A 24,521-nucleotide genomic window follows, 5' to 3' on the forward strand; every position below is an offset into this window, starting at 1 on the left:
TCTGGAAAGTTAAAAAAAAAAAAAAAGGGGGGGCTGGGGGGGGATACGACCATAGACGCCGACATTTGCTCCACCTCAACGATGATAGAAAAGCAGACAGACTGAAGAGGACAAAAGCTAAACATTTTTAAACGCGGTTTCCTACCGCCCCATCAGCGGCGAGTCGTTATTTCCTACACAAGTGTCGCGATAACTTGACCAACCGGACCGCAGGCGCTAATGTTGCGCCAGTCCAGCCAGTCAAGTCAAACTTCAAAAGAGAGAGAAAAAAAAAAAAAAAAAAAACGACGCAAGAAAAGGAAAAAGAGGCGGCAATCATTTCCGCCGCTTCTGGAAGGTTCTCTTCGTTTCGTGAACGAACATCAGCGCCCCCAAAGATCCCGCCAGTGGCGAAAGATATGGTGAACACCCCTCGGCTGCGCAAATATTAGCCGGCTCTGAATCTACTGCAGAGCCGCTCTGATCTGCTGATCTGCTGGGCTTGTTCAGAGATATACGGCTCTGGGCTTGTTAACGTCGGTTCGACACCTACCGGCAACTCGGCACAGCAAAGAAAAAGCCCACGTGACCGGACAGGAAAATAGCTTGGAGTGGACTCACTTTAATATTGCTGACTGCGATCTTTTCTGCGGAGCTTGGGACACGGCGAATTCTGATTGGCTAGAAACGGGGCTCTAGAATATTCTCCGTGACGTCACGGCTACATAAAAGTCGGCGAAGAACGACCATTTTGGATCGAGAACGGCTCGTGCTGTAACCGAAGAAAAATTAGTGAGTGTTCCCGGCTGTATATATAATTTATTTTAAAGAGAAACTCTCTGGGTTACGGTGAGTTACTGATCTCGCTTCTGTCTTGCTAAACTGTTCCGAAGATTGTGCCAGTCTATTCGTAAATTCGCACGGTGAAGCGTCTCATTGAAGGACATTTGCTCTTCTTTTTTTTTAGGCATGGCGAAGGTACCAGCTATCGGAATTGACCTGGGCACGACTTACTCCTGCGTCGGAGTGTTCCAGCACGGAAAGGTCGAGATCATCGCCAACGACCAGGGGAACCGAACCACACCTAGCTATGTGGCCTTCACGGACACGGAGCGACTCATCGGGGATGCCGCGAAAAATCAGGTTGCGATGAACCCGAACAACACAGTCTTCGGTAAGTCTAAAATCAGATGTGACCTTCCAAATCGCCACCTTTACTCATTCATTGGTATCGGGGATGTGTGAATCTTGCACGGAGCAGCGTGGAGGAAGTGCCGGCGGGAGTGGAAAGTAGGCTTAGCGTGCCGGGAGGGCGGGCGGTTGCCCCATTGTGCACACCTCGTGGCAAGCTCGTGTGTTTTCCGATGCGCACGATGCCGTTCATGGAGTGCTACATTAAAAGGGGAGAATATTAGCAAGGTGGTTTTTGGTTTTGTTACCGCTTTGCCAGTCGACTTCCCGACACCACTTACGAATGAATGAATGGGGTGGGAGGAGTTAGGGCTAGGTTGGACCGCATGTTTTCTGTGCTTACCGTTTGCGGTCTCTTACCTCCGCAGATGCTAAACGGCTGATCGGTCGTCGTTTCGATGACCCCGCCGTCCAGTCCGACATGAAGCACTGGCCGTTCGACGTGGTTAGCGATGGCGGAAAGCCCAAGATCCAGGTTGAATATAAGGGCGAGACGAAAACCTTCTTCCCCGAAGAGATCTCGTCGATGGTGCTCACCAAGATGAAGGAAATTGCAGAAGCCTATCTTGGCAAGACCGTCACCAACGCCGTGGTAACTGTTCCGGCCTACTTCAACGACTCGCAGCGCCAGGCAACCAAGGACGCCGGCACAATCGCTGGTCTCAACGTGCTCCGTATCATCAATGAGCCGACAGCGGCAGCCATTGCCTACGGCCTGGACAAGAGGGGGACCGGCGAACGGAACGTGCTCATCTTCGACTTGGGCGGCGGTACCTTCGATGTGTCTATTCTGACCATCGAGGACGGAATCTTCGAGGTGAAGTCGACGGCCGGTGACACACACTTGGGTGGTGAGGACTTCGACAACCGCATGGTGAACCACTTCGTGCAAGAGTTCAAGCGCAAGCACAAGAAGGACCTGACCGTGAACAAGAGGGCACTGAGGCGATTGAGGACTGCCTGCGAGAGGGCCAAGCGTACCCTGTCTTCCAGCACACAGGCTAGGTAGGTTTTTACTTGTCTAACTTGCTCTCAAGCATTGGTTACAAAGATTGCAGGCTTATGGACTCTTGGGGGTTTTAAAGCACTTCGGTGTACCTTCCTCAATAATAGACGAGCTTTGAAAGTTACCTTTTCTCCCTTCATTGTTTTTATTTAATTCGTAGCGAATTGCACTTGTTGCTTTGGCGGGAGTATTGAATGAATATTTTATTTGCAGCATCGAGATTGACTCTCTCTTCGAGGGTGTCGACTTCTACTCGACCATCACCAGGGCTCGTTTTGAAGAGCTGAATGCCGACCTGTTCCGTAGTACTCTGGAGCCTGTGGAGAAGGCCTTGCGCGATGCCAAGTTGGACAAGTCTCAGGTGCACGACATTGTGCTGGTGGGTGGCTCCACCCGTATCCCCAAGATCCAGAAGCTGCTTCAGGACTTCTTCAATGGCAAGGAGCTGAACAAGTCCATCAACCCGGACGAGGCTGTAGCCTACGGAGCTGCTGTACAAGCTGCCATCCTGATCGGCGATAAGTCCGAGCAAGTCCAGGACCTCCTGCTGTTAGACGTTACCCCCCTGTCGCTGGGTATCGAGACTGCCGGCGGAGTGATGACAGTCCTCATCAAGCGCAACACAACCATTCCCACCCGCCAGACGCAGACCTTTACCACCTACTCGGACAACCAGCCTGGAGTGCTCATCCAGGTGTTTGAGGGTGAGCGGGCGATGACCAAAGACAACAACCTGCTCGGGAAGTTCGAGCTCACAGGCATTCCACCGGCGCCCAGGGGTGTCCCTCAAATCGAGGTGACGTTCGACATCGATGCAAACGGCATCCTGAACGTGTCTGCAGTGGACAAGAGCACCGGCAAGGAGAACAAGATCACCATCACGAACGACAAAGGTCGCCTGTCCAAGGAAGAGATAGAAAGGATGGTGAAGGATGCAGAGAAGTACAAGGACGAAGACGACAAGCAGAAGACGAGGATCACTGCCAAGAATGCGCTGGAGAGCTACTCGTTCAACATCAAATCTACTGTCGAGGATGAGAAGCTCAAGGACAAGCTGTCGGAGGATGACCGCAAGAAGATCCTTGAGAAGGTGGAGGAGACCATCAAGTGGTTGGACACAAACCAGGTAGGTGTTTTATTTTATTGAGGACTGGCATAGGGCACTCAAGGTGTTCCACTTTAGAGGGGTTGTGTACTGTTGACTTTCGTTTATTCTAAACCCTTTCTCATTTGTGCAGCTTGCCGACAAAGAGGAGTATGAGCACCGGCAGAAGGAGCTTGAGCAGGTGTGCAACCCCATCATCACCAAGCTGTACCAGGATGGTGGCATGCCAGCTGGTGGTTTCCCTGGAGCTGGAGCTCCTGGTGGAGCGGGTGCTGCACCTGGTGCTGGTGCTGGCAGCGGACCAACCATTGAAGAAGTCGACTGAGCGTTTCAGCTTTGTGTTCGTTTTGGTCTTTTGCTTACCAAGTTATGTTCAATAAAAGACCCCTTGGAGCTGCTACCAGCTTTGTAGCTGTTTCCATGATGTAAATATCTATTCAGAGCGAAATAAAATGGTGACCTTTGAAGTAAATCCCCAAGTTTCCTTGTGTACGTTAGAGACTGCTGCTGGCCGTGAATAAAGTTCCAAAGGCACGCAGTTACTTTGGGGGACAAACTGGTTAAAGTAGATTGTTTGAGACGAGGTTAGTTTCTGACACCAGTCTCTGGTTTAAATTTTTTATAACTTGCACCATCTCGCCTGCACTTTTTTAATTAAAGGGCGCAGCGCTGACGGTGAGATGTGCCGGTAAGCCGAAGGCCGTTCGCTGCGAAACTGACGGCGCTGGCAGCGCGAGGTAAATCGGAGGGGTGCCGGTCTCTCTCGCGGAGGTGATCGCGCAAATTGACGTTAGTGCAAACTAAATTGCGCATTGCTCGCACGCCGCACAAGTAGGCGGGTAGCTGTTTGTGGTTAACATATTTGGGAACTTTAAGGACATCTACTCTTGTCGCCATATTGGCCCAACATTGATTTGCGCCATGCAGGCACAGGAGTGCGTGCGTCACGTGGATGAACAAACACGTCGACGAACACCGACTGAAGCTAAAGGTGTGCTCACGCACTTTTCCTCTCGTCAGAAATGCCACAAAAAGTTGTCCACACAAATTGCGCGCAAAACCGCATAGGAGAGTTCAAGTGCGTTATGCGAAGCCGTGCTTCGGAAACCTCGAGAAAAAACCACTGATCTCAGTGGAGAAAAGAAACCAAGAACGCAAGAACCATAGGCAACAACACTTTGCTGAGCCTGTGCCTCATTACGTTTCCAAAAGCACCATCGCCACCGCAATGAAATGTGTGACGTCATTCGCAAATGGCTTCCTTTTCTGCGCTTCTTCCCAGGGGGAAGGGTCGCAACACGTGTGGTTGGTTGAACTAACAATTCTTAAAGATGGCACAGTACAATTTCAAGAAAATTGAGGTGGTTCCCACCTCTAAGGTGAGTGATTTGCCTCTGGCCCTTCTCAAGGCTAGGTCGTCTCGCCGAAAGACTGTTTGGCAACGTTATGCCAGCTGGCTGGACGAGTGTTGTTGCTGTATCAAATGTCATCCTGCGGAATAACCAATAAATCGGGCGTGCTTTGCTCATTTATTTTCTTTAATTAATAACACGGGCAATTTTATTTTCAACGGCCTCATTTGCGGTCTATTCGTTCTAGTAATTAATCTTGGTTCTCTTCTGCTACAGGACTTCGTAGATACCATCCTCTCGAAAACACAGAGGAAAACCCCCACTGTCGTTCATCGACACTACAAAATAACTAGGATCCGGCAGTTCTACATGCGAAAAGTGAAGTTCACCCAGCAGAACTTTCATGATCGCCTGAGCAAGCTCCTGTCCGATTTTCCGAAGCTTGAGGTGAGCCTGCCAGTTCATCTGTGATAACTTAACTATTGCCCCCCCCCCCACCCCCCACCCCACCCCGGCCAAAAAAAAAAAGAACATTACAGAAAAGAAAAGAAAGAGTTTTGTGTTTTCTCGGACTCAATATGTTAGGTTTTCTTGTACTGTTCCCCATGCTCCTTTCCTAAATAATCTAGTAACTTAAAAAAAAAAAAAAATATATATATATATATATATATATATATATTATACAGATTGTTATTTTAGTACCTTGAACGACATCAGTACAAACAATGCCTGGATTGCCTCACAGGGAACTAGGTGACATTCATCACTTCTTTTTTTCCCCAGGACATTCATCCATTTTATGCCGACCTCATGAATGTCCTATATGATAAAGATCACTACAAGCTGTCCCTGGGGCAGCTCAATATGGCCCTTCATCTGATTGATAAGTGAGTAGAGACTACCCCATTCCTTTGGGTCTTGTATATGTAATATTTGATTGCAGTTTCCAGCCTGAACTCATTTTGTACCTTGTCTTCGTCGCAAGAAGCGGGAGAGTTTGGTCTTTAATGTGCAATATTGGTCTCGGAGGGTTCCTTGACCATGATTAAGAACTGAGCTACCATCTGAGTGACAACAACCTACATACATACAATTTTATTCGATGAAAAGTGTGTGACAGGGTTGTGAGACTAAACTATCCTCTACAACGTGGCAAGGCAAGTAGTGCCCAAACTGTAATCTTGCATTTTTGTAACTTTATGAAAAGTCTGTGTTCAGATGCTTTAACTGAGCTACAGTCGGCAGCAAAAGTTTGCAGGTCACTGGAGCACCAGCCAAAATTACTGGCTGCGCCTTCTCATGGTGCGTGGCCGCTCTCAAGACTCGCGCTTCGAGAATGTGCTTCCTTTTGTGTTCGCAGTTGTGTCTTTTTCATTCGCTTCCTTCCGACGTGTACGAGATAACCATGGCTGGTGCAAGGTGTCACTTTGTGAGGCGTTGTGCAGCACATCTGCCTCGGCCAAAGCGATGGGTGACGGTGCTCAGATGCTTCAGATAACATTTCGTGGCACCTTGCGTTTTGTTATCTCGTGTGCGTCAGACGGAAGGAACGAAAGAGAGGGAAAAAAGACATGTCTGTGAACACTGTAGGAAGCGAATGAGCAAAACGTGGGTCTTGAAAGCAGCAACGTGCCATCAGGAGGCGCAGCCAGTCATTTCGGCTGGTGCTCCTGTGTCCCACAAACGTTGCCGCCGACTTTACCTTTGGCTGTGTTTATGGCCGTTACCAGGAGCTAAGAATAGTGCTGCGTTCCATATTGTCTCTGCCATGTTTGAAAATGCCCGTTTCATCATCTGTACCTAGCTGTGTCGCTCCAACCGCTCCCTCGCGTCGTTTTGTGTGCCCTTACAGACTTGAATTCCTTAGCTTTCTTGCTTTGATGCACTCGCTCGCTCCCATTTCCCTTCCACAATCCGAGCGGATAGAATACCCTGCATCGGTTGCTTTGTTGGTTGGCTCCACGGCTCTACCTTGTAATATAAAGGCAGGCTACCTTCAGTGCCGTGTCCGGCCTTATGTGCCGAACCCTCAGCGCTGCTTTAAGTGCCAAAGGTTTGGCCATGGGTTGTGGAACTGTCAGGGTAGCGAGACGTATGCCAAATTTTCTAGTAAGGAACACGTCGCTGATGTGTGTGAGAATGAAGCTCAATGCACTAACTGTAATGGAAAACATCCTCCATACTCCCGATTTTGCCTGTTGTGGAAGCAAGAAAAAAAATTCTCACCTTGAAGTTTAATGAAAACATGTTCTACATTGATGCAGAAAAGTGTTCTGCCTTTGTCTCGAAAGGCTCTTATGCCCAGGCCGTGCATAGGGGACCGGTATGGCCAATGGTTTTGACTGGAAAACAGACGTCTACGGACAATGTGCGCCTCCCTTCGAGGTCTCCTGCGTCATCGGGAGCGATGCCAGTGACACCGCTTTCGAATCGCAAGGTGGATGCTGCCTCCTCAGCATCCATCTCAGAGCAAGGGCTGAGCCCCCCTGCTCCAGCTGGCACTTCGGCCCCTAAGAGCCAAGGCCTACCCCCTCACACCTCTGCTCCCCAGAGGAAGCGCGGAGAGTTGCCGAAGCAGTCGACCCCCAAGGGTCAGCTGCCGGCGGCAACAGACGAGCTCATGGACGAAACTGGGCTCAGGTCCGATGAGGATGCTCCCCTCTCAGGATCGGAGCCCTCTCTTTCTGTCGCCAGTGACCCCACTCGTAAACAGATAGATCCTCCTAAAAGGCAGAGCACCCCGCTTGTAAAAATAGATTTTAAACTTTAACGCTTGTATATATATTTTTTCTTCTCTAAATGGCAAAGAACTATAGTACCATGCAGTGGAATTGCCGTGGTCTTTTCCCTAATATTGATGACATCAATTTTTTTCTTGATGAGCTTCGACCTGTCGCTATATGCCTACAGGGGCTCTAATCTGGACACTTGGCGATAAGCTCGGCGAGAAATCTGGCGGGCGTGATTGGCCAACGTTGCACTTGACCTTGGCGCCGGCCAATCAGAGCGGCGGGATTTCTCGCCGACTTTCTCGCCAAGTGTCCAGATTAGGGCCCCAGGAGACTCATCTCAAGGACGCACAAACAAATGTAAGCCGTCATCAGGTTTTTAGAGAGGACTGTGCATCCCATAGCAACTCCTCTGGTGAAGTAGCTGTGGTTGTGCAGAGTGGTATTGCCTGTGCTTCTGTTCCTCTCACAACCTCTCTAGAAGTAGTGGCAGTTTGTATTCTTCTTGACCGCCTTATTACAGTTGTTTCACGTTACCTGCCACCAAATATTCCACTGCATTTACATGACCTGCATGGACTTGCAGTGCAACTTCCGCAACCTTTTTTAATCTTGGGGGGAGGGGGAGGGGGAGGGGAGGGAGGGAGGGAGGGAGGGAGGGAGGGGAGGGGGGTTTAATGCCCACCATTCCATGTGAGGTAGTGCTTGCCAAGACTCCCATGGTGGTGTCATTGAAAGATTTTTATTGTCATCCGGCCTTTGCCTTTTAAATAAACAAGATCTATATTTTTTAGTACAACTCATAATACTTTAACTTCCATCGATTTGTCTCTTTCATCCCCAACTTCCCTGTTAGTACTGTAGCACCTCCTTCACTTTCAGAACGTATCCCCAGGTGGAAATTCGATAAGCTGACTGGGCTCTTTTTGCATTGGAAGCAGTGCTTGACCCAACTGAACTTTTAGCTATGACCCCTGAAAACGCCACCTTGTGCGTTACTGACCGTATCATGAATGCTGCATCTGCTTCCATTTCACAAACATTTGAGAAACTTCCGAAGTGCCGCATGTCTTGGTGGACCAAAGACTGTACTGTTACGCTTAGATGTCAGAACAGGGCCTGGGGCACTTTTTGCCGCTACCCAACAATCTGGAACAAGATAGAGTTAAAAAAATGTAAAGCAAAGGCTTGTTGGACAAGGAAGCAAGCTAAGAAAAGCTCATGGATGAACTATGTTTCCAAGGTGAACAGTCTTGTTACTTCTCAAGAGGTGTGGGACCGAATGAGGAAACTTCGGGGTGACTACCTCTCTTTTAGGACGCCTCTTTTTACCTCGCCTCCCCAACCTTGAAGGGCCAGGCAAATGTTCTTGTGGAACATTTTTGTGAAGGGGATTTTAAACCAGTTATTAAAAAATCAATTTATGAAATTTAGCAGTTAAAATGGAATCAAGAAACAGACAATAAACTACATAATATCAAACCTTGCTTAGGATTATGGGAGAGTTCCCACCAGAGGAACCGGCTCCACGAGGTCTTGATGTGCCGCTTGTGTATTGGACACTCATTTAACACATCTATATTTACTTTGTAATGACGATACCCCGTGCTGTGAGCATTGTGGCAAAACATAGACTGTCCTACATATTCTGTGGCACTGTAGGTAGGTACACGGATCAAAAATGATGAGCATGTTTTGTACTATTTTTGGATCCCATCTTCCATTTCATCCCGCATTTTACAGCGAAGCTGTTAAGGGCTAAGTTCCCCAGGATCGTGTCCGGTATCAAACGCCTGTCGACACAAACCCACCTGGACAACTACCGCCGTCTATAAGCGAGGGCGGCAAGCACACAACCAGTCTGGTTGCCACCATCGCTCGTAGATGGCGCCAACCTTTCCAGCTGTCATAGAAGAATGGATAGTTGGCCGCGTTGGTGGGAATTCATTGTAGGAAACAGCGCGAAATGACGAACGAAATGACGACGAAAAAGAAGCATGCATAACGAGCGCAGCGCTCGTCAGGTGTGTTACTTCGTCCTCGTCTGTTTTGTGCGCTGTTTCCTACGCTCTTATCAGTTTCGGTTTGGACTTAGGGTGGGTCGGCCGCGCGCGCTTTCGGGAAAGAAGACTGGCTGCGGAAGGAGCGGCGACGTACGCAGCAGCGCGAATGGGTCTGCAACCGCCGCAAAGCCGGTGTTGCCTTGACTTTCACTGCGTTGAGCGCTTTAGATTTCCTTGCCAAAGGAGAGCACATCGCTCGTCTGGAAAGCCTCCGCCGAGAACAGAACCAGCGATGTAAAGGGCGCCGGTGGGCCAACGCCACGGACGACGATCGTGCCACAGAGGCCAAGCGCAAGCGCAAGTCCCAGCGACGACTGCACTCCACGCCGGCTGAACAGTTACCGGGCGCGGCGAGGTTCCGGAGGCAGTTTGTGGATTACCTGTTCGGCGTCACGTGCGCCGTGTGCGACCGACTCTGGTTCGCCGGAGACGTATCCAGAATCGGTGGCATGTCGGACGAGAAGAAGCGGGAAACTGGCGCGTGCGCTTTGCGGCAGTGTTTCGCGTACAGCTCCGCTGGTCTTCCTTCTTCACGAGTGTGGAAAGGCTGAACGTTTTTTGCTAAGAGATGAACCTCTTGTACCTTTCAGTAAAGTTTTGGACTTTCTTAAAATAACAGGCTATCTACACCTGTTATACCCCTCCTTTTTCACCATGTTTTTTTATTTTTCAGATAATTCCTTATTGCTTAGAACTTTTATACATGCCTGAAATTCATGTCCATAGCTTTTACACCGTTTATGTTCATACTTTTATTTCATAACAGCTACTATGGCTCTGTCTTCTCCTTAACCCTTTTCATGCAATAGTTTATGCACCTGGCACATTTTGGCCTAGTTGCTCTCGTGCCATAAAATTCCAATCAATCAATCAATCAATTGCTTTGTCAGAATTGTCTTCTGTTTAAGGAAGGGAGCTGGCAGAGAGCAAGCAAGTGGGGAGAGAGAGCCTAGAATAGGGGAGTGGTCAACTCATTCAATTGTTCTGTCGGGATCTCGTGGTGTGTAGACAATATTAAGTGCCTGATGTCTGTCATCACTGCTGGTAGGTTACATCAAAGTTCCATCAAGGTTGTCTTCGGGACTCATGCAAATTATGAACATTAAAAAATATAACTTTCTTTTAATGACTATCTTTGAAAATTTGTATATGCATACCCGGAAAAAAATTTTTTTAATGAAGACTCATCTAGCTTGTTTAGCTTAAAAAAAAAAAAAAAGTGTTTTCCAGAACTCATTTATGAATTATAATACAATTAAATTTCTTTCAGATAGAAAGATCAAAACAATATTGCAGTCTGCACTGTGTAGTCTGTGATGCTCCAGCTAGCTGCTTGTTTGGAGGAAGGCTTCTAGTCATGAGAGACCGACAACTTAAGCCGCTTATCCTATTCCTTGCTTTCTTCTGGCAGATCACGGTCCCAATTCCTTCTGCTCGTCCCATGCATAGTCTTCACTTACCTAAGTGTGACCACCTTTTTATCCCTGTTTCCTGACTAACGCACCATGACCCTTGCCAGCCACACAATGCAAGATGCTACCAGTCTTCTTCATGCCGAGTGCTTTGTTTTCTGCAATGCCTGACCTCCTTTGAAAGTGATGGCTTTATTGGGAACCCCACATGGACCTTGGTTTGCTCGTGTTGGTGTTAGTCGTGCCGCAACAAGGTCATGGGAGAGAGTGCCGGGAGCAGGCAGGGCTGTTGGTTTGACGTTATAGCGTGTGCAACAAATGACGTGTGGAGGGGAGAGGGGGAAGTGTTAGCGCACTGCTTATTCCCCTCTCTCTCCGCACGGTGCTAGGGTAGGAGGAACTGCGCAATGGTGTTATTGCACCTTCATTGCACTTGACTAAATGTTTTAACCAGGGAATTCTTTTTTCTTTTTAGTTTGTTTTTTGGGTTGTGACATTATTTTCACGAAACAATCGCTTTACAGTGTTGCAAGGGACTATGTGCGCCTGCTGAAGTATGGCGACTCCCTGTACCGGTGCAAGCAGCTGAAGCGAGCTGCGCTCGGACGGTACGGACAATTTGTCTTCCTAGTACAGGCTGGCCCTTGCAAAAGTTGGGAGCCTGACGTGTGTGTGTGTCTTGTGGCCCAGGATGGCGACCATCATGAAGCGGCAGAGCCAGAGCTTGCAGTACCTGGAGCAGGTGCGTCAGCATCTGTCTCGGCTGCCGTCCATCGACCCCAACACGCGGACCCTGCTCATCTGCGGGTTCCCAAACGTTGGCAAGTCAAGCTTCATCAACAAGGTATGGGGCCGTTGTCTTAATGGATTGATACATGGGTTCTATGTTTACTGAACCTTTTGAGACCTCTTGAACCCTGCCCTAATCCTTTCCTTCCTCGTGGGGTCGAGGTCAGCTTTGCTGACTCTTCATCCAAAGACCCAGATTATTAAGGTTCCATGGCTCCTGAACTATGTTGTGAAAATAGTGCTTTTCAAGCATCTAAAACATTTTATTATTTTTTTAGGGGTGCCCAGGGATGGAACTGCTACGCCAATTGCGCCATTGTGCGCCTAATGACTTTTCATGCGCCAGACTGATACAAAAGTATAAATAAGAACAAAATTGCGCCAAGGTGTGCCAAAACTAGGGGTGTTGCGAACCGGTCGAGGTTCGAGTTCGACCAGGTTCGACTTTTTCAAGCTTCTTGTGTAAAGTTTGACAAAGGTTCGACTCAGGTTCGACTGCTATGCGCATGCGCGACAGGCCGACCAGTTAGCTTCGGATTGGATGGCGATGGCTAAGGGATGAATTAAGGGCATCACTGATTGGCTATTTCAGTTAATACAATACAAAAATTAAAATATTAACCCTTTGCGGTAAAATGCCGCAAAGGGTTATCATCTGCGGGTTCCCAAACGTTGGCAAGTCAAGCTTTATCAACAAGGTATGAGGCCGTTGTCTTAATGGATTGATACATGGGTTCTATGTTTACTGAACCTTTTGAGACCTCTTGAACCCTGCCCTAATCCTTTCCTTCCTCGTGGGGTCGAGGTCAGCTTTGCTGACTCTTCATCCAAAGACCCAGATTATTAAGGTTCCATGGCTCCTGAACTATGTTGTGAAAATAGTGCTTTTCAAGCATCTAAAACATTTTTTTTTTTTTTAGGGGTGCCCAGGGATGGAACTGCTACGCCAATTGCGCCATTGTGCGCCTAATGACGTTTCATGCGCCAGACTGATACAAAAGTATAAATAAGAACAAAATTGCGCCAAGGTGTGCCAAAACTAGGGGTGTCGCGAACCGGTCGAGGTTCGAGTTCGACCAGGTTCGACTTTTTCGAGCTTCTTGTGTAAAGTTTGACAAAGGTTCGACTCAGGTTCGACTGCTATGCGCATGCGCGACAGGCCGACCAGTTAGCTTCGGATTGGATGGCGATGGCTAAGGGATGAATTAAGGGCATCACTGATTGGCTATTTCAGTTAATACAATACAAAAATTAAGGTATTAACCCTTTGCGGTAAAATACTCTGACCAACTTAATGGTCATTCCGGTCAGGAACTATTTTGGTTGCATGGGCTCTGAAAAGTAAAATTATTTCGGCGTACAAAGGTAACGTCCTCACACTGAACGTAAGGACAGGAAAGTCCAGGAGATTGTTTGTGTACAAACTCCGGAACAATGTTTGTGGCGGGGTGGCTCCACGGTTGCTGTCTTGCACAGTCATTTCATGTTCATCACTACTTTCACTCAAGTCACAGAGGTCGCCTCTCTATCATCTGATGGAGGGATACAGTCGTCCTCTTCACTGTGTGGTTTTCCTTGGGGCCATTGCCTTTGGGAGTACCACGTTTGCGGCGAGACGCTCTACCGCGAAGGGGGTTCGTACTCGCGTGGCACGCTGCTCGTTGAGCGCAAACAGACACCGGTCACGTTGGCCACAGTGATAAACTTTGTTTATTTACAATACAAAACAAATAACAAGAAGACAACGGCTATCAGCTGATGAACGCCGTCGGTGTGGAGATCGCCCACGGCCGAACGGTCATTCACAAAGAACAAAGGACGGGGTAAACGCTCACTGGTGCACCGGACGGTTCCCCGTTGTCGCCGCCGCCGAAATCCCAGGAAGAAGAGACTGAGATCCTGCTGTCCGCTGGTTTTAAGGGGGGACATGGCCTGGGAGGGTCAACTTTTGAACCATTCCCTTAAATTGATTCAAACTTTCAGGGTGAATTTAACCCCATTAGGATTGATGACATCTAAAATTTCAGTCTTGTAGGCCAATTCTACAACACACAGTGCTTAAAAAGCTCCAGAAAAAAGTTACTTCAGGAGGAAATGTATTTAAAAAATATAATTGCAATCCACAAAACGTTTGTTTTAATGTGAAGTAGAATAGCCATAGTGCAAGTTAAGGTAAAATTGAATTGTAGACAATGCAATTCTAAAGGAAAGCAATAACACCCCAAAAGTGCAAAAGATTTTAACAAATTTCTGTGTTTTAAAATATTCAGTTTTTGTCACGAAGAAGTTAGCTTTTTCAGAATATCAGTACCTTAACTTGTTGCTCAGGAAACTTCAGTCCAGGACACCACTGAATGAAATCTTTACACTTTCGAAATGTCAAGTAATACATTTCCTCATACCACATTTCCTGCCAAAAAGCGGAACTGAGAAAAATACATTTGAAGTTTCAACTTTAGGTTTCTTTCTTTTGCATGAGCCCGAGGTAGGCGAAATTCACCTGGGGCATTGTTAGTTCGTTGTTCCCCTGGCAATAGCTACCAGTTTGTGTCATTTGTAGGCAAGCCAACTTTTGTAGTAGGCATTCCTTGACAGATAAACTGGCAAGAACAAAGAGGCAAATGGGATACTAAGGAAGAGCAGCAAAGCAGGAATATGATCTGAAGTGGAAGATACTGAGGAAGGGTGTTACTGAAGATGACACAAAATCACATCACTGGGCAGGACCAATCGTAAACCCTGTTTCGGGTCTCAACCAGTAAGATTGCTCATACCAAATATTCAGGATTTCTTCTGTTTTGATGTAGAGGGTTCTCCTGGCCATCGATACTTTTAAACTTTGAAAGTCTCTACGGGCTAAATCTAGAGTAAATGGTGCTTCCAATGAGGGTGAGATGTTCTGGCTATGTTAAACGAGTATGAAGCAGCACTAAATAAAAAACACAAAACTTGCTCCCTGCTGACTCAAAGGGCTGCCGACATGTCGAAAATAATTTATTGTGAGATAAATCCTTCATGTATAAAAATGAAATTTTCTGAAACCATTCGTTGCAAGTTAAAAACATAAAAATATACTTTTTGAGAAAAAAAAGTTTTTTTTCTGAAGATTTGGAATTTCAAGGCCATGTCCACCCTTAAGGGGGGACACTACCCAAGAAGTAAATTTTTGAACCCCTTGTCTGATTTAAATTGCATTTACAGGGCTTGTTTCTGTTGATGTTGAGAACATTTCTGCCAAATTATGTTAACCTGGGTGAAGTACAAAAAAACTGCAAACATTCAAAGATGAAAGTGGGCGTGCCTGCATAGGAAAACTATTGTTTTGAAATTACTTATAAATTTGTCGTTTTCATGAGTTATATTGCATTAGGACTGTTCTGAGCAGACAACTATGGAGCTATATTTCTGTTATACCATCTTTCATGACAAAAAAGCCACATAAACACAAATACAGTTTTTTAGATTTCCATCCTTTGTCCAAAATTTTTGTTTTTGAGCATGAAGAATGACAAAACTAAAAAATACAAGCTCATAGTTATCTTCCCCTTAAAATTTCACCCCAGAAAAACTCATGAAAATGAATCCAAGTTATGTAATAACAAAATTCCTGAAGTGAAATTTATGCCAGAAAGTGGAATGGAGAAAAATGCGTTCAAAGTGTTCCAACCTCTACCTTTTCTTTAGCGTTGGTGGACCGAAAATAATTTATAAAAAATTAACTATGCAGTACAATCTAATGAAACTTTGTGGGAATACCCTCTGATGTTGGTGGATGTAAATATGACATTTTTCAAAATGAATGTTTTTTTAGCAGAAATTGTTTTTTCTGGGTAGTGTCCCCCCTTAAGATAACCGCGGGGGCGAAGGCGCCAATCAAGGAGCGACACGTCAATCTCCTTTCTGCGGGGGTTCGTAACGAAAATCACCCTTAGGGGGAAAGGAGGAAGCCACTCACAGTGGTAAGCAGCGGCACCTCTCGCTACGTCAGCGCGGCCACCACAGCGCGCCAAAACGCTGACGCGACAGAATGTTGAGGGATGACAATCCCCACAACTGAAATCGTCACTTTCAATTACATCACGGAGAGAGTTACGTAAAACTAGCGTGGCTGGAACTTGGCTATAACCATCGTGACAGCAAAGTTGAAATTTGCGTCGTCCTCTGTTGCGCAAAAAAACATAGGGCATAGAACATGTCTTTTTTTTTTTTATATATATGACTAGTCCTGCCCTCCATAAGAAGAAACTCAAACCCTTTCAAGAGTGATGTGACTGAAGTGTTTTCCAAAAGATAGTGTCACCAATCCGGCAAAAAGAGTGAAGGAGCACGTTTGAAAGGATGTGAGAACGCGTATCGGGCAACGCCCTACTCCCATCCGGAAGCGCGTTCCTCCGATGTCGGGCCTGGCCCGACACATGACTGCAAAGGGTAACTTCAGTGTTTAGAATTAGTTTCTTTTAATTGCAACTGTTCATAAAATTAAAATAACCCTTTGCATAAAAAAAATTCTCCAAACCTAGACATGCTTGTATCAAGGTCTGGCCCCCCTTCCCACAAGAGACATGCTTGTATCAAGATCTGGCCACACTGTCCACAAAGTCGAATCGGTCGAACCTGGTTAAAAGCTCAATGGTTCAAACTTTGGGGGTTCGACCCAGTCGAACCCCTAAAGTTCAACTTAAAATTTCGGTTCGACAAAAGTTTGCGACACCACTACCCAAAACTGAAATCATAAAAAGGTTTCGTCGAAATTAGGTGTCTCACAGTTTTTGTTGGCAACATTGACATCGGACATTTCGGCCCAAAGGGAACGTTGGTGGATCTGAATCCGAAGCTCTGTATCCGAGGGTCGCTGCAATGACTTCGTTTCAGCTTAAAATAGTTGTTACAGCATTCTCCTTACGATGGTTCTGCTACCAGACCTCTTTGAAGCCATTCGCTGTCGCCCTGCTTCATCTAAGTCCACACACAGATGGTGCTACAAGCGAGAGCTCCGGAATTTCAGTGTCCCTGCCAAGAACGCACGCTCGTGCTCTGCAAGCACTGTTCAAGGCCACATGCTGGCACTTGTAGCATCGGCTGCGTCTGGTGCCGTTACTCTGTGCTTTTCTGGAGTGCAGAAGCCACTTCATATGATTAGCGGAGCAAACAGCATCGCCATATTGCGGTGAACTCAAATCTATTTAAGTTGGTGCACCTCCCTCTTGGCTGCACTTGCGCGGCTATGGACATTTCCACTGTTTACTAAAGTCACAGTCCAGCCAGCACTCTCTTGCAATTGCAGCCAGCCAGAAACAGTGCGTGCGTAACACACAAACACAGCAATGAACGCACTTTAATACGTTGCTATGGAAAGGTGTATTGCAAGCCCGCAGCCCATGTTGGTCTGCCCCGATGCCTCTCGCAGAAAACTTGGGAACATAACAAAGGCAAGCGAGCAGTGACGGTACAAGGTGTGGGTCGAAGGCTATTTCTGCTTGTATGTTTACATTTACCTCTTTGCAAGTCGGTTCCATCATGTGTCACACTGTCGTGCAGTTTTGCTTTATATGATTTTTCTAATTTTCATGTAATTTTGCGATAAATGTTTCAAATAAAATGTTAATTGAAACTACTGTTAGGTTCACATTGAGTTATCTACATGCCACGTTTCCTTCAGTTTTGAAGACCAGGTGACATTTAGCCTCTATTTTAATTCTTAAAACTGGCATGCTGCTCCTAACTTGCTCCAAAACCTTGTTTTTGCTGCTCCCAGCCTGTTCCAAACTGTAGTTTTTTCTGCTCCCAAGATTGCTCCAAAGCTGGTTTACCGAGTTCCATCCCTGGGTGCCTCTTTATTCATACATTCATACGCATAATAAATCACACTATATACGAGTTTGCAATATTTGTGGAATTGTGCTAGCGTGGTGACTTCAACTCGGGCTGTCACCTATGGAGCACTACCTCAGTGATGCTTTCATCACATATATTTGAGCCACTTTCGGTGGTTGCTGTGACAGAGCAGATCCTTTACTCCCACTAAATGCATTCTTGCATATTTCGTGAAACTGCCGGAGCTAGCCCATAAATGCAGCATCCGTTTGTGGGATAGTTTTGCTGCGTAGAAGGCTACGAAAAAACATTGAACAAGTTCCCTCAATGCCCGCAGGGTGTCTGCAGAAAATGGTTTACTTCTCGCCAGAAATCGAACCCAAAAGCTCTCTCTTCATAGTCCGATGCTCTACCCCTGTTCCAGCGAAGCGACTTGGATGAGTGTCGGTTATAGTTGCTGCACACTCGGGTTGACGCCGACAATTTGTCGCCCTTATGTCGAGAGTGTCATGATGTCACACGTTCATATAATCGCTGTAGGTTATGTGATCATGCAAGCTACGGTGACAGGATCGCCTGACCACTTAGCTGCCATATCTTATATCGGAGTAATATGATCTCGTCCACGGTGTAACAAAGAAGGTTACGTGAAGACACTGCCGCGAGGGCGGTCAGAGAACGTTTGCTCCTACTCTCGCCTCCATACTCTCCAGTATGCTTTGTTACCAAGGCTGTGCCGCTGCATTCTTTTCTGGGGTTGTGCATGTCCCGAGTTACGGCAAGGATACTGTAAGGCCATTTATTTTCGCGGCCCCTCTTTTTCTCGAATTGGTCACAAAGGACATAATCGCTGCCATTGCATTTTGCGAATTCCAGACGCCTGCATTGAAACTCATAAGGACCGAAATTTTCACGTGCCCTTATATTTCGCGAATATTCCCAATTAGTGAAATTCCGCAAAAATGAAGGGCTCGCAAACATTAAGAGTTTTACAGTATAAGCCCTCTTTATTTCACTCAACTGGAAATTTTCACTAGTCCTTGGAGTGGTGTCTTATCAGTGCTGTTGTGGGCTATGTTGGGCATATTTTTGTTGACGCTATAGAAGTCATTAGGTGCTGTGTCCTTTCACGTGACCAAAGGATTTATTCCCTCTCTAGCAATTTTTAAATGCTTTTGTAACCATCTCAGGTGCTGAGATTACTAATAACTGCACATGATTAATGTCAGGTTTTAGTTTGTATCTTGATAAAATGCTGAATGTGATAGGTGCAGACGAGCATATACACCGACGTGCGAGATTCACGTAGCTGAGTTGCAGCAGCTCTGTAATCTTGCCAAATCGATCAGTTGCGGGCAAAATGGCGGGCACTTTGCATGTGCGACGCAGAATTTCGGCATGCCGCAAAGCTGCTGGCTGTTGGTGTGCTAAAAGGCACTACAAAACTAGTGGAATAAGCTTTCACACGATCACAGTGGACGCTGACAGACGCAAAAAATGGGTAATCTGCGTGGATCACAAAAAATGGTCGCCTCGCTCGGACGATCACTTGTGTGGTAAACCTTCGTTGAAGAAGTGGGCAGCTTCCACTGCAATCTTTGTTCCAAGCACCGAGGCACTCTTATGCGTAGGGAAACCGTCATGTGATTCAGGCCACCCGGACTTTGCTCGTACAGTGTCTGCACACAAGCTGCAGCCCAAGAGTTCCTCGATTACTTGATACACCAGGCATCGTGGGGTGTGGCAGCTGCCTGCTGCGACGGCATCACCTTGGCTCGGATGATGCACAATGTGGCACCTTGAGGCGTCAAGAGCTTGCAGTCTCGTACCAAGCCTGTGGCTTCTTAAAGTGCAGCTAAATTTCCGACACTATTCACTCCCATACCTACCAGCTCCTGAATTGTTTGGGAGCCTACCAAATTTCAATCACATGTCCCGATTGCACGAACAAGACCTCGAATTCCCCAAAACTGGCCACCGTATTTTTTTTTTTACGTCCTATTGTTATAATTATTATGCGCGTGTCAGTGCGAGTTACTCGAGAGTAAGTTTAGGTTATTTCGGCGGGCTACCACGTGGCAACTCAGTTAGAGCAGCAGCATAAAACGGGGGTAGGTTTTGAAACACCAAGTTACGAAACCTCTACTCTGTAGTAAGTTCGATCGCATTTTGGAATGCGGCTTATATGATTGTGGGTGCGCTAGGCTTCATTTGGCTTCATCAGGTCGTCGAGTGAAGTAGGGAATGCCGAACTTCTCTGTGTTTTCCCCAGTTTAGTTGGAACGATCAATGGCGTTTTCAAAATCCAAGATGTAGTAGACAAAAGGCTAAGACGCAAACGAGCTGGTGATGGTTTAACATTTCACTAAATACCCCGAGACTGGGACGAAAAGGGAGGGACAAACGCAGAATCTCAGCTTTGTGTTTGTCCGTCCCTTCTCGTCCCATTCTTGAGATTTTTAGTGAAATGTTTAACCAAGAAGTAGTACTTGCAAATATTTCTGAGATCATACATGACTGAGTTTCCATGCTTTGTCACTTTGTGGAAAGGTTACCAGTATAGATTCTGTACCACGTGCGCCTGCGATGCGAGCATTTTGCACAGTGGCAGGGCTGACACCAAAATACACATCGCTTCACTAAAGTGTCAGAACTAGGTTTCTGCCACTGAAGGGCAGGGCAGTGTAATCCACGCAGTTATTTCTCCAAAATAACTGCGAGGACAGTGTAATCCATGCAGAGCCTCTTCAAAAATTTCTCGTCAAACTAAAAAAAAAATTTTTTTTTATGACCTTCTTTTTTTTTTTTTTGCGCGGTGGTCTCCCGAATTTTTATGTTGCTAGGTTGGCAGGTATGGACTCCTGATGTTTACACATGCATAGCGCTCAACCAGTTGAAGCACTTGTTGGCCTCGAGGGACTTGTACGCTTGCGCCTTGTCAGCCATAAATTAGCTCGGCAAAAAGACCGGGTGGACGACAACTTGCGCCATCAAAGTTGGCAGCAGCGACTTCGCGTCGGAGCACCAGCGGTCCTTGCCCTCAGCGTAGGGATCCTCAAAGGCAACGCCGTCAACGCACAGGTTCTCTCTGTATCGCTGCTGCTCAGGCTCTCGCAGCGAGTGCCAATAGTAAGACATCACAAAGAGCGGAATACGACACAGAAAAAAAAAAAACCCCGAAAAACTAGAAACGCCGCAGCAACTTCGGTTAGTGAATGTACACCCCGCATTGCAATTGGGGAGACTTGGCGAGAGCGGTTGCTCTTGCCCACAACCTTCCTGCTCATGCGGAGCTCTTCTGCCGCGTTTGTAAATAGAGCACGCCGTTCATCGGTGCATAGTACCTATATATCGTATCACTCAACACTACTTTTTTCTCATTGCACACTGTCCCCCTTCTAGAAATCGGTAAACACATTTTTTGTGCTTTTGCTTATGAAAGTTTTTAAGTGTCTAACATTAAAAGCGTCCCAGGTGCTTCAAATCGGCGGCATGAGTGTATATTTTTGACACACAGGTTCTTTCTTACCACAGTTCTGCACTTCCAGTGGGTCGGAAACTGTTAAAACACTAACGTAATCTCATTGTTCATTGTTTGTTTGTGGTGATGCCTGACATGGCCATAATCTCATGATCATGTAACTGCGTCCTCCTTTGGCCCCACGCCTTCCTTCCTGCGGCTTCTTTCATTGATGTGACAGGTCGCCAGAGGCACCGCTGCTTGTGTGGTGTCAAGTACAGCCGCCGCGCTAGACTCAATTTGCAAGCAGCATCTTTTTGCAGAATTTTGCGAAAAACGAGTGGTCGCTTGTTTGGCACTTTCTTTGGTGGCTTGGACGACGCCCAGGACAAATACTTTGGACAGTTAAAGGGGTGCTGAACCGAAATTTGGAGCTCACAAAACAAGGCTGAAGCGATATCCGTAACACTGCAAAACTCAAAAACATCACTTATACAGCAATATCTCTAACGGATGGCAGTATTTTGAGAAAAGAAGTGCGCGATTGAACACGGCCGACGAGGCTGATGAGACGTGTGATGTCGCGATTCTCCTTCTCTCTCCTCTTCGCTTTGTACCCACAAGCAGGTGACCCGAAGCAAGGAGGAGAGAAGCGAGGACGTTCCCCCTCATTCTCAACTGTTTGAATAGAATCGTGACGTCACATTCCTCGCTTGATCGTACCCTTCTTTTTCAAGAATACAGCCATCCGTTTGGGATATCGATGTACGAGTGATGTTTTGGAGTTCGAAGCATCCTATTCAACGCTTCTGCAACCTTATATTGCAAAATTCAAACTTCAGTTCGCATCCCTTAAAAAAAAACTTGATGGCACCGCTTCTGCCTAGAGTACTGACCTTTTCGGTACGTTCAGCAGCACTTTTCCTTTGTGCTCCACGTAAAAAGTCTTGGAGATCAGGTGTGGGTTGAAATGTTTTTTGCACACAGAATCAGGGGGGGGGGGGGGGGGCGGCGGGCTGAAGTTTGCGGTCAGAGCGGGGAATTGCACGATCCCATCATGCGATACGATTGGGGTCCGCTGGTGCTTTAAATAGGGAGGCTTGCTCCTTACATGAATGGTACCCAGAGCTACAATTCGGTACAAAACATTCCTTATCCAACTGATGGAGATCGAGAGGTCCTGGCGTGCAAGCGTGCGAGTGGCAAGAAAGTTGAAACTGGCGGTTTACTGCAAAACTTTTTTTCATTTTCCGCCAGTTTTTGATTGTCGAGAAAGCGGTCACATGCGCAAAATCTGTCCAAAAGTACCTTGGGAAGGTGCCTTGCGCAATACCGCGTTTTTGGCAGCGCCGTAGTGCAAGGCATACACTTTTCAATAAGCATTTGTGGAATGTCAATCTTGCACCCAAATCCTACAAGCTTGTTCAACCTCTCAACATTGTATGACAGCAAGGGGGTGTGTGATTGCATTCTTTTCATAATGTGATTGAAGTTTTAAACCATCGTACAACGTTTCCTTAAGTACACGACAAAGACATTGTTTGCTCCCTGTGGCCGCCCGGGGAGAAGAGCTCATGAGAGAGAGAGTAGAGGCAAACACAATGTGATCATGCACTCGCTGGAAAGTGTAGAACTGTCTTTACGTAACCTCCTTTTTTATGCCGTGATCTCGTCACGTGACAGTCACGTGGGCACGTCATTTGAATTCACTTGACATCACGGTTACATGAGCATGTCATGTGACTTTATGGGGCATTGGGATTTCACGGGAAAATATTTTCACTTTCTTTTGATTCTTTGAGTAAAGTTGAGAGATACAGAATATATTCTGCCTGCCTTAGTCTTTCAAACAAGTCTAAAAGTCCAAAAAAGTCAATGTGAGGAAAACATGTCTAAAAGTATAAAAGTGCCAGAAACGTCAAAGAGTTTAAGGTGCGGAGAAGGCTGATGCTCTTGTGAACAGGCGGCACAGACTTGAGTCGCCTACAATCTCCACTTTCTCTGATCAGTGGTAAACATCGAAGCAGGTCGTTTCATCCGAGTATATTGCCTAAAGTACCACCCTCTTTCAGGAGTTGCAAATGGTCATCATTGTTGTCTCCCCCCCCCCCCCCCCCTCCCCCCCCCTCCCCGCGATATATTTCAGGAAAGTTTTCAAGGGATCAGGCTTTTGAGGTCAAATTGTGCCAACACCTGAGTTACTCTTTACAAGCTCGAAAGAATCAATGATTCCAAATGCCAATTCTACATGGAAAGAGAAGATATTAGACACATGCTTCTTTTTTGCTCACATAGATGCAAACAAGCAGAAGGGCCTCTACCATTGGTATGCAGTTAGTGGTCTTCCCTACTCGACCATCTAAGATCTTTCTCCAACTCCACCACGCAGAACTGCGGACAGAGGCTCCAAAATCGTCCTAAAATTTCTGTGGAAGACGGGCCTGACGGGCCGTCTGTGTAGGGGCCTCTTGAGCTAGAAGCCAAATCAATTGTACCCGTCTGAAGGCTATCGCCCAGAACTTTCCACCATACCAATAATTTGAACCCCCTGCTAAATTTCCGCCCTATCCCTTTTGACCATCATCAGTTTCCCCATCTCCTAGCTGAGTAGCAACTTGCCTCGTAAAGGAGGCCCACACTGCTTGCTCCCACCTATCTCCCTTTCCTCTTGTTAATACCAAACGAACAAACATGAGGCACACGACACATTATGCATCTCAACTTTATGCGAAGCGTTGAGGTAAGCTGTTGGGACATGTTTGCGCATACACCAGATTCCCGCTCTTCAGACGAGGTCCCCTCTCGTCCTTCCGTCCCTCACAAGGTACAACGTCCGTTCCAGATCACGCGTGCGGATGTGGAGGTGCAGCCGTACGCCTTCACGACCAAGTCGCTGTACGTGGGGCACACGGACTACAAGTACATCCGGTGGCAGGTGATCGACACCCCAGGGATCCTGGATCACCCGCTGGAGGAACGCAACACCATCGAGATGCAGGCCATCACGGCTCTGGCCCACATCCGGGCATGCGTCCTCTACCTCATGGACCTCTCGGAGCAGTGCGGACACACCGTGGAGGAGCAGGTGGGGCCTTCGTGTGGATTTATGCCTTCGCATAACTCTATTTCATCGGACGTTTGCAGTATGGCTAAAGGAAGGTAGTCCCTTAGTATTATCTTGGGGCAAAAACTACTCAGACTGAAGGCATTTATTTTTTCAATAATACACCAGACTGGTTAGTGGAGGAAATTTCATGCAGTGTGGCTCTCCTTTATTTCTTGTTTTGTCAATATAAACGACCCTCCTGAATGCTTTTTTTTTTTTATTCACCAAAAAATATTTTAGCAGGGAATTTTATTTTTGACATTTAACCCAACTAATTGTAGATGCTGAAAATTTTTTAAATATGTGTCAACCACTTAGTCACTTTTTTCTCAAAAAGCATGGTGCATGCCATAAAAAGAATTGCAGCAAATGAACGGCTGTGTCAAACTAATTAATTAATCTGTTGCTTAGCGATTTCAGTGTCAGATGTGATTAGTCCTTGGCAAGTATCATCAAACCAGTGGAAGGCAGAGACTGGGACAGTTTGGAAAATGAATGAAGGGCTAACATTGTTA

General features: G+C 46.7%; 2 protein-coding genes across 3 annotated transcripts in view; both read left to right on the forward strand.

Annotated features, from left to right (window-relative positions):
• Positions 1 to 683: 683 nt before the first annotated feature.
• On the forward strand, positions 684 to 3,753 carry LOC8027107 (heat shock 70 kDa protein cognate 4). Of its 2 annotated transcripts, none has more exons than XM_029991027.4 (5): positions 684 to 771; positions 947 to 1,153; positions 1,539 to 2,175; positions 2,390 to 3,302; positions 3,415 to 3,753. In XM_029991027.4, the coding sequence occupies exons 2-5, from the start codon at positions 949 to 951 to the stop codon at positions 3,604 to 3,606; spliced, it is 1,947 nt and encodes a 648-aa protein (XP_029846887.1). In that variant the 5' UTR covers positions 684 to 771; positions 947 to 948; the 3' UTR covers positions 3,607 to 3,753. The 2 variants fall into 2 exon arrangements, with proteins under 2 accessions (XP_029846887.1, XP_002407132.1); XM_002407088.5 differs by having other exon boundaries at positions 703 to 828.
• Positions 3,754 to 4,519: 766 nt separating this feature from the next.
• LOC8027108 (GTP-binding protein 4) overlaps positions 4,520 to 24,521 on the forward strand; it is a 41,473-nt gene continuing 21,471 nt past the window's right edge. The window contains exons 1-6 of the mRNA XM_029991033.4: positions 4,520 to 4,660; positions 4,910 to 5,080; positions 5,417 to 5,520; positions 11,362 to 11,445; positions 11,528 to 11,681; positions 23,743 to 23,985. Coding sequence (XP_029846893.2) covers positions 4,613 to 4,660; positions 4,910 to 5,080; positions 5,417 to 5,520; positions 11,362 to 11,445; positions 11,528 to 11,681; positions 23,743 to 23,985 — 804 coding nt within the window. The 5' untranslated portion in view covers positions 4,520 to 4,612. The remainder of the gene's footprint in view (positions 4,661 to 4,909; positions 5,081 to 5,416; positions 5,521 to 11,361; positions 11,446 to 11,527; positions 11,682 to 23,742; positions 23,986 to 24,521) is intronic.

This window comes from Ixodes scapularis, unplaced genomic scaffold (genome assembly GCF_016920785.2).
Source record: "Ixodes scapularis isolate PalLabHiFi unplaced genomic scaffold, ASM1692078v2 PGA_scaffold0__279_contigs__length_252992795, whole genome shotgun sequence".
NCBI lineage: Eukaryota > Metazoa > Arthropoda > Arachnida > Ixodida > Ixodidae > Ixodes > Ixodes scapularis.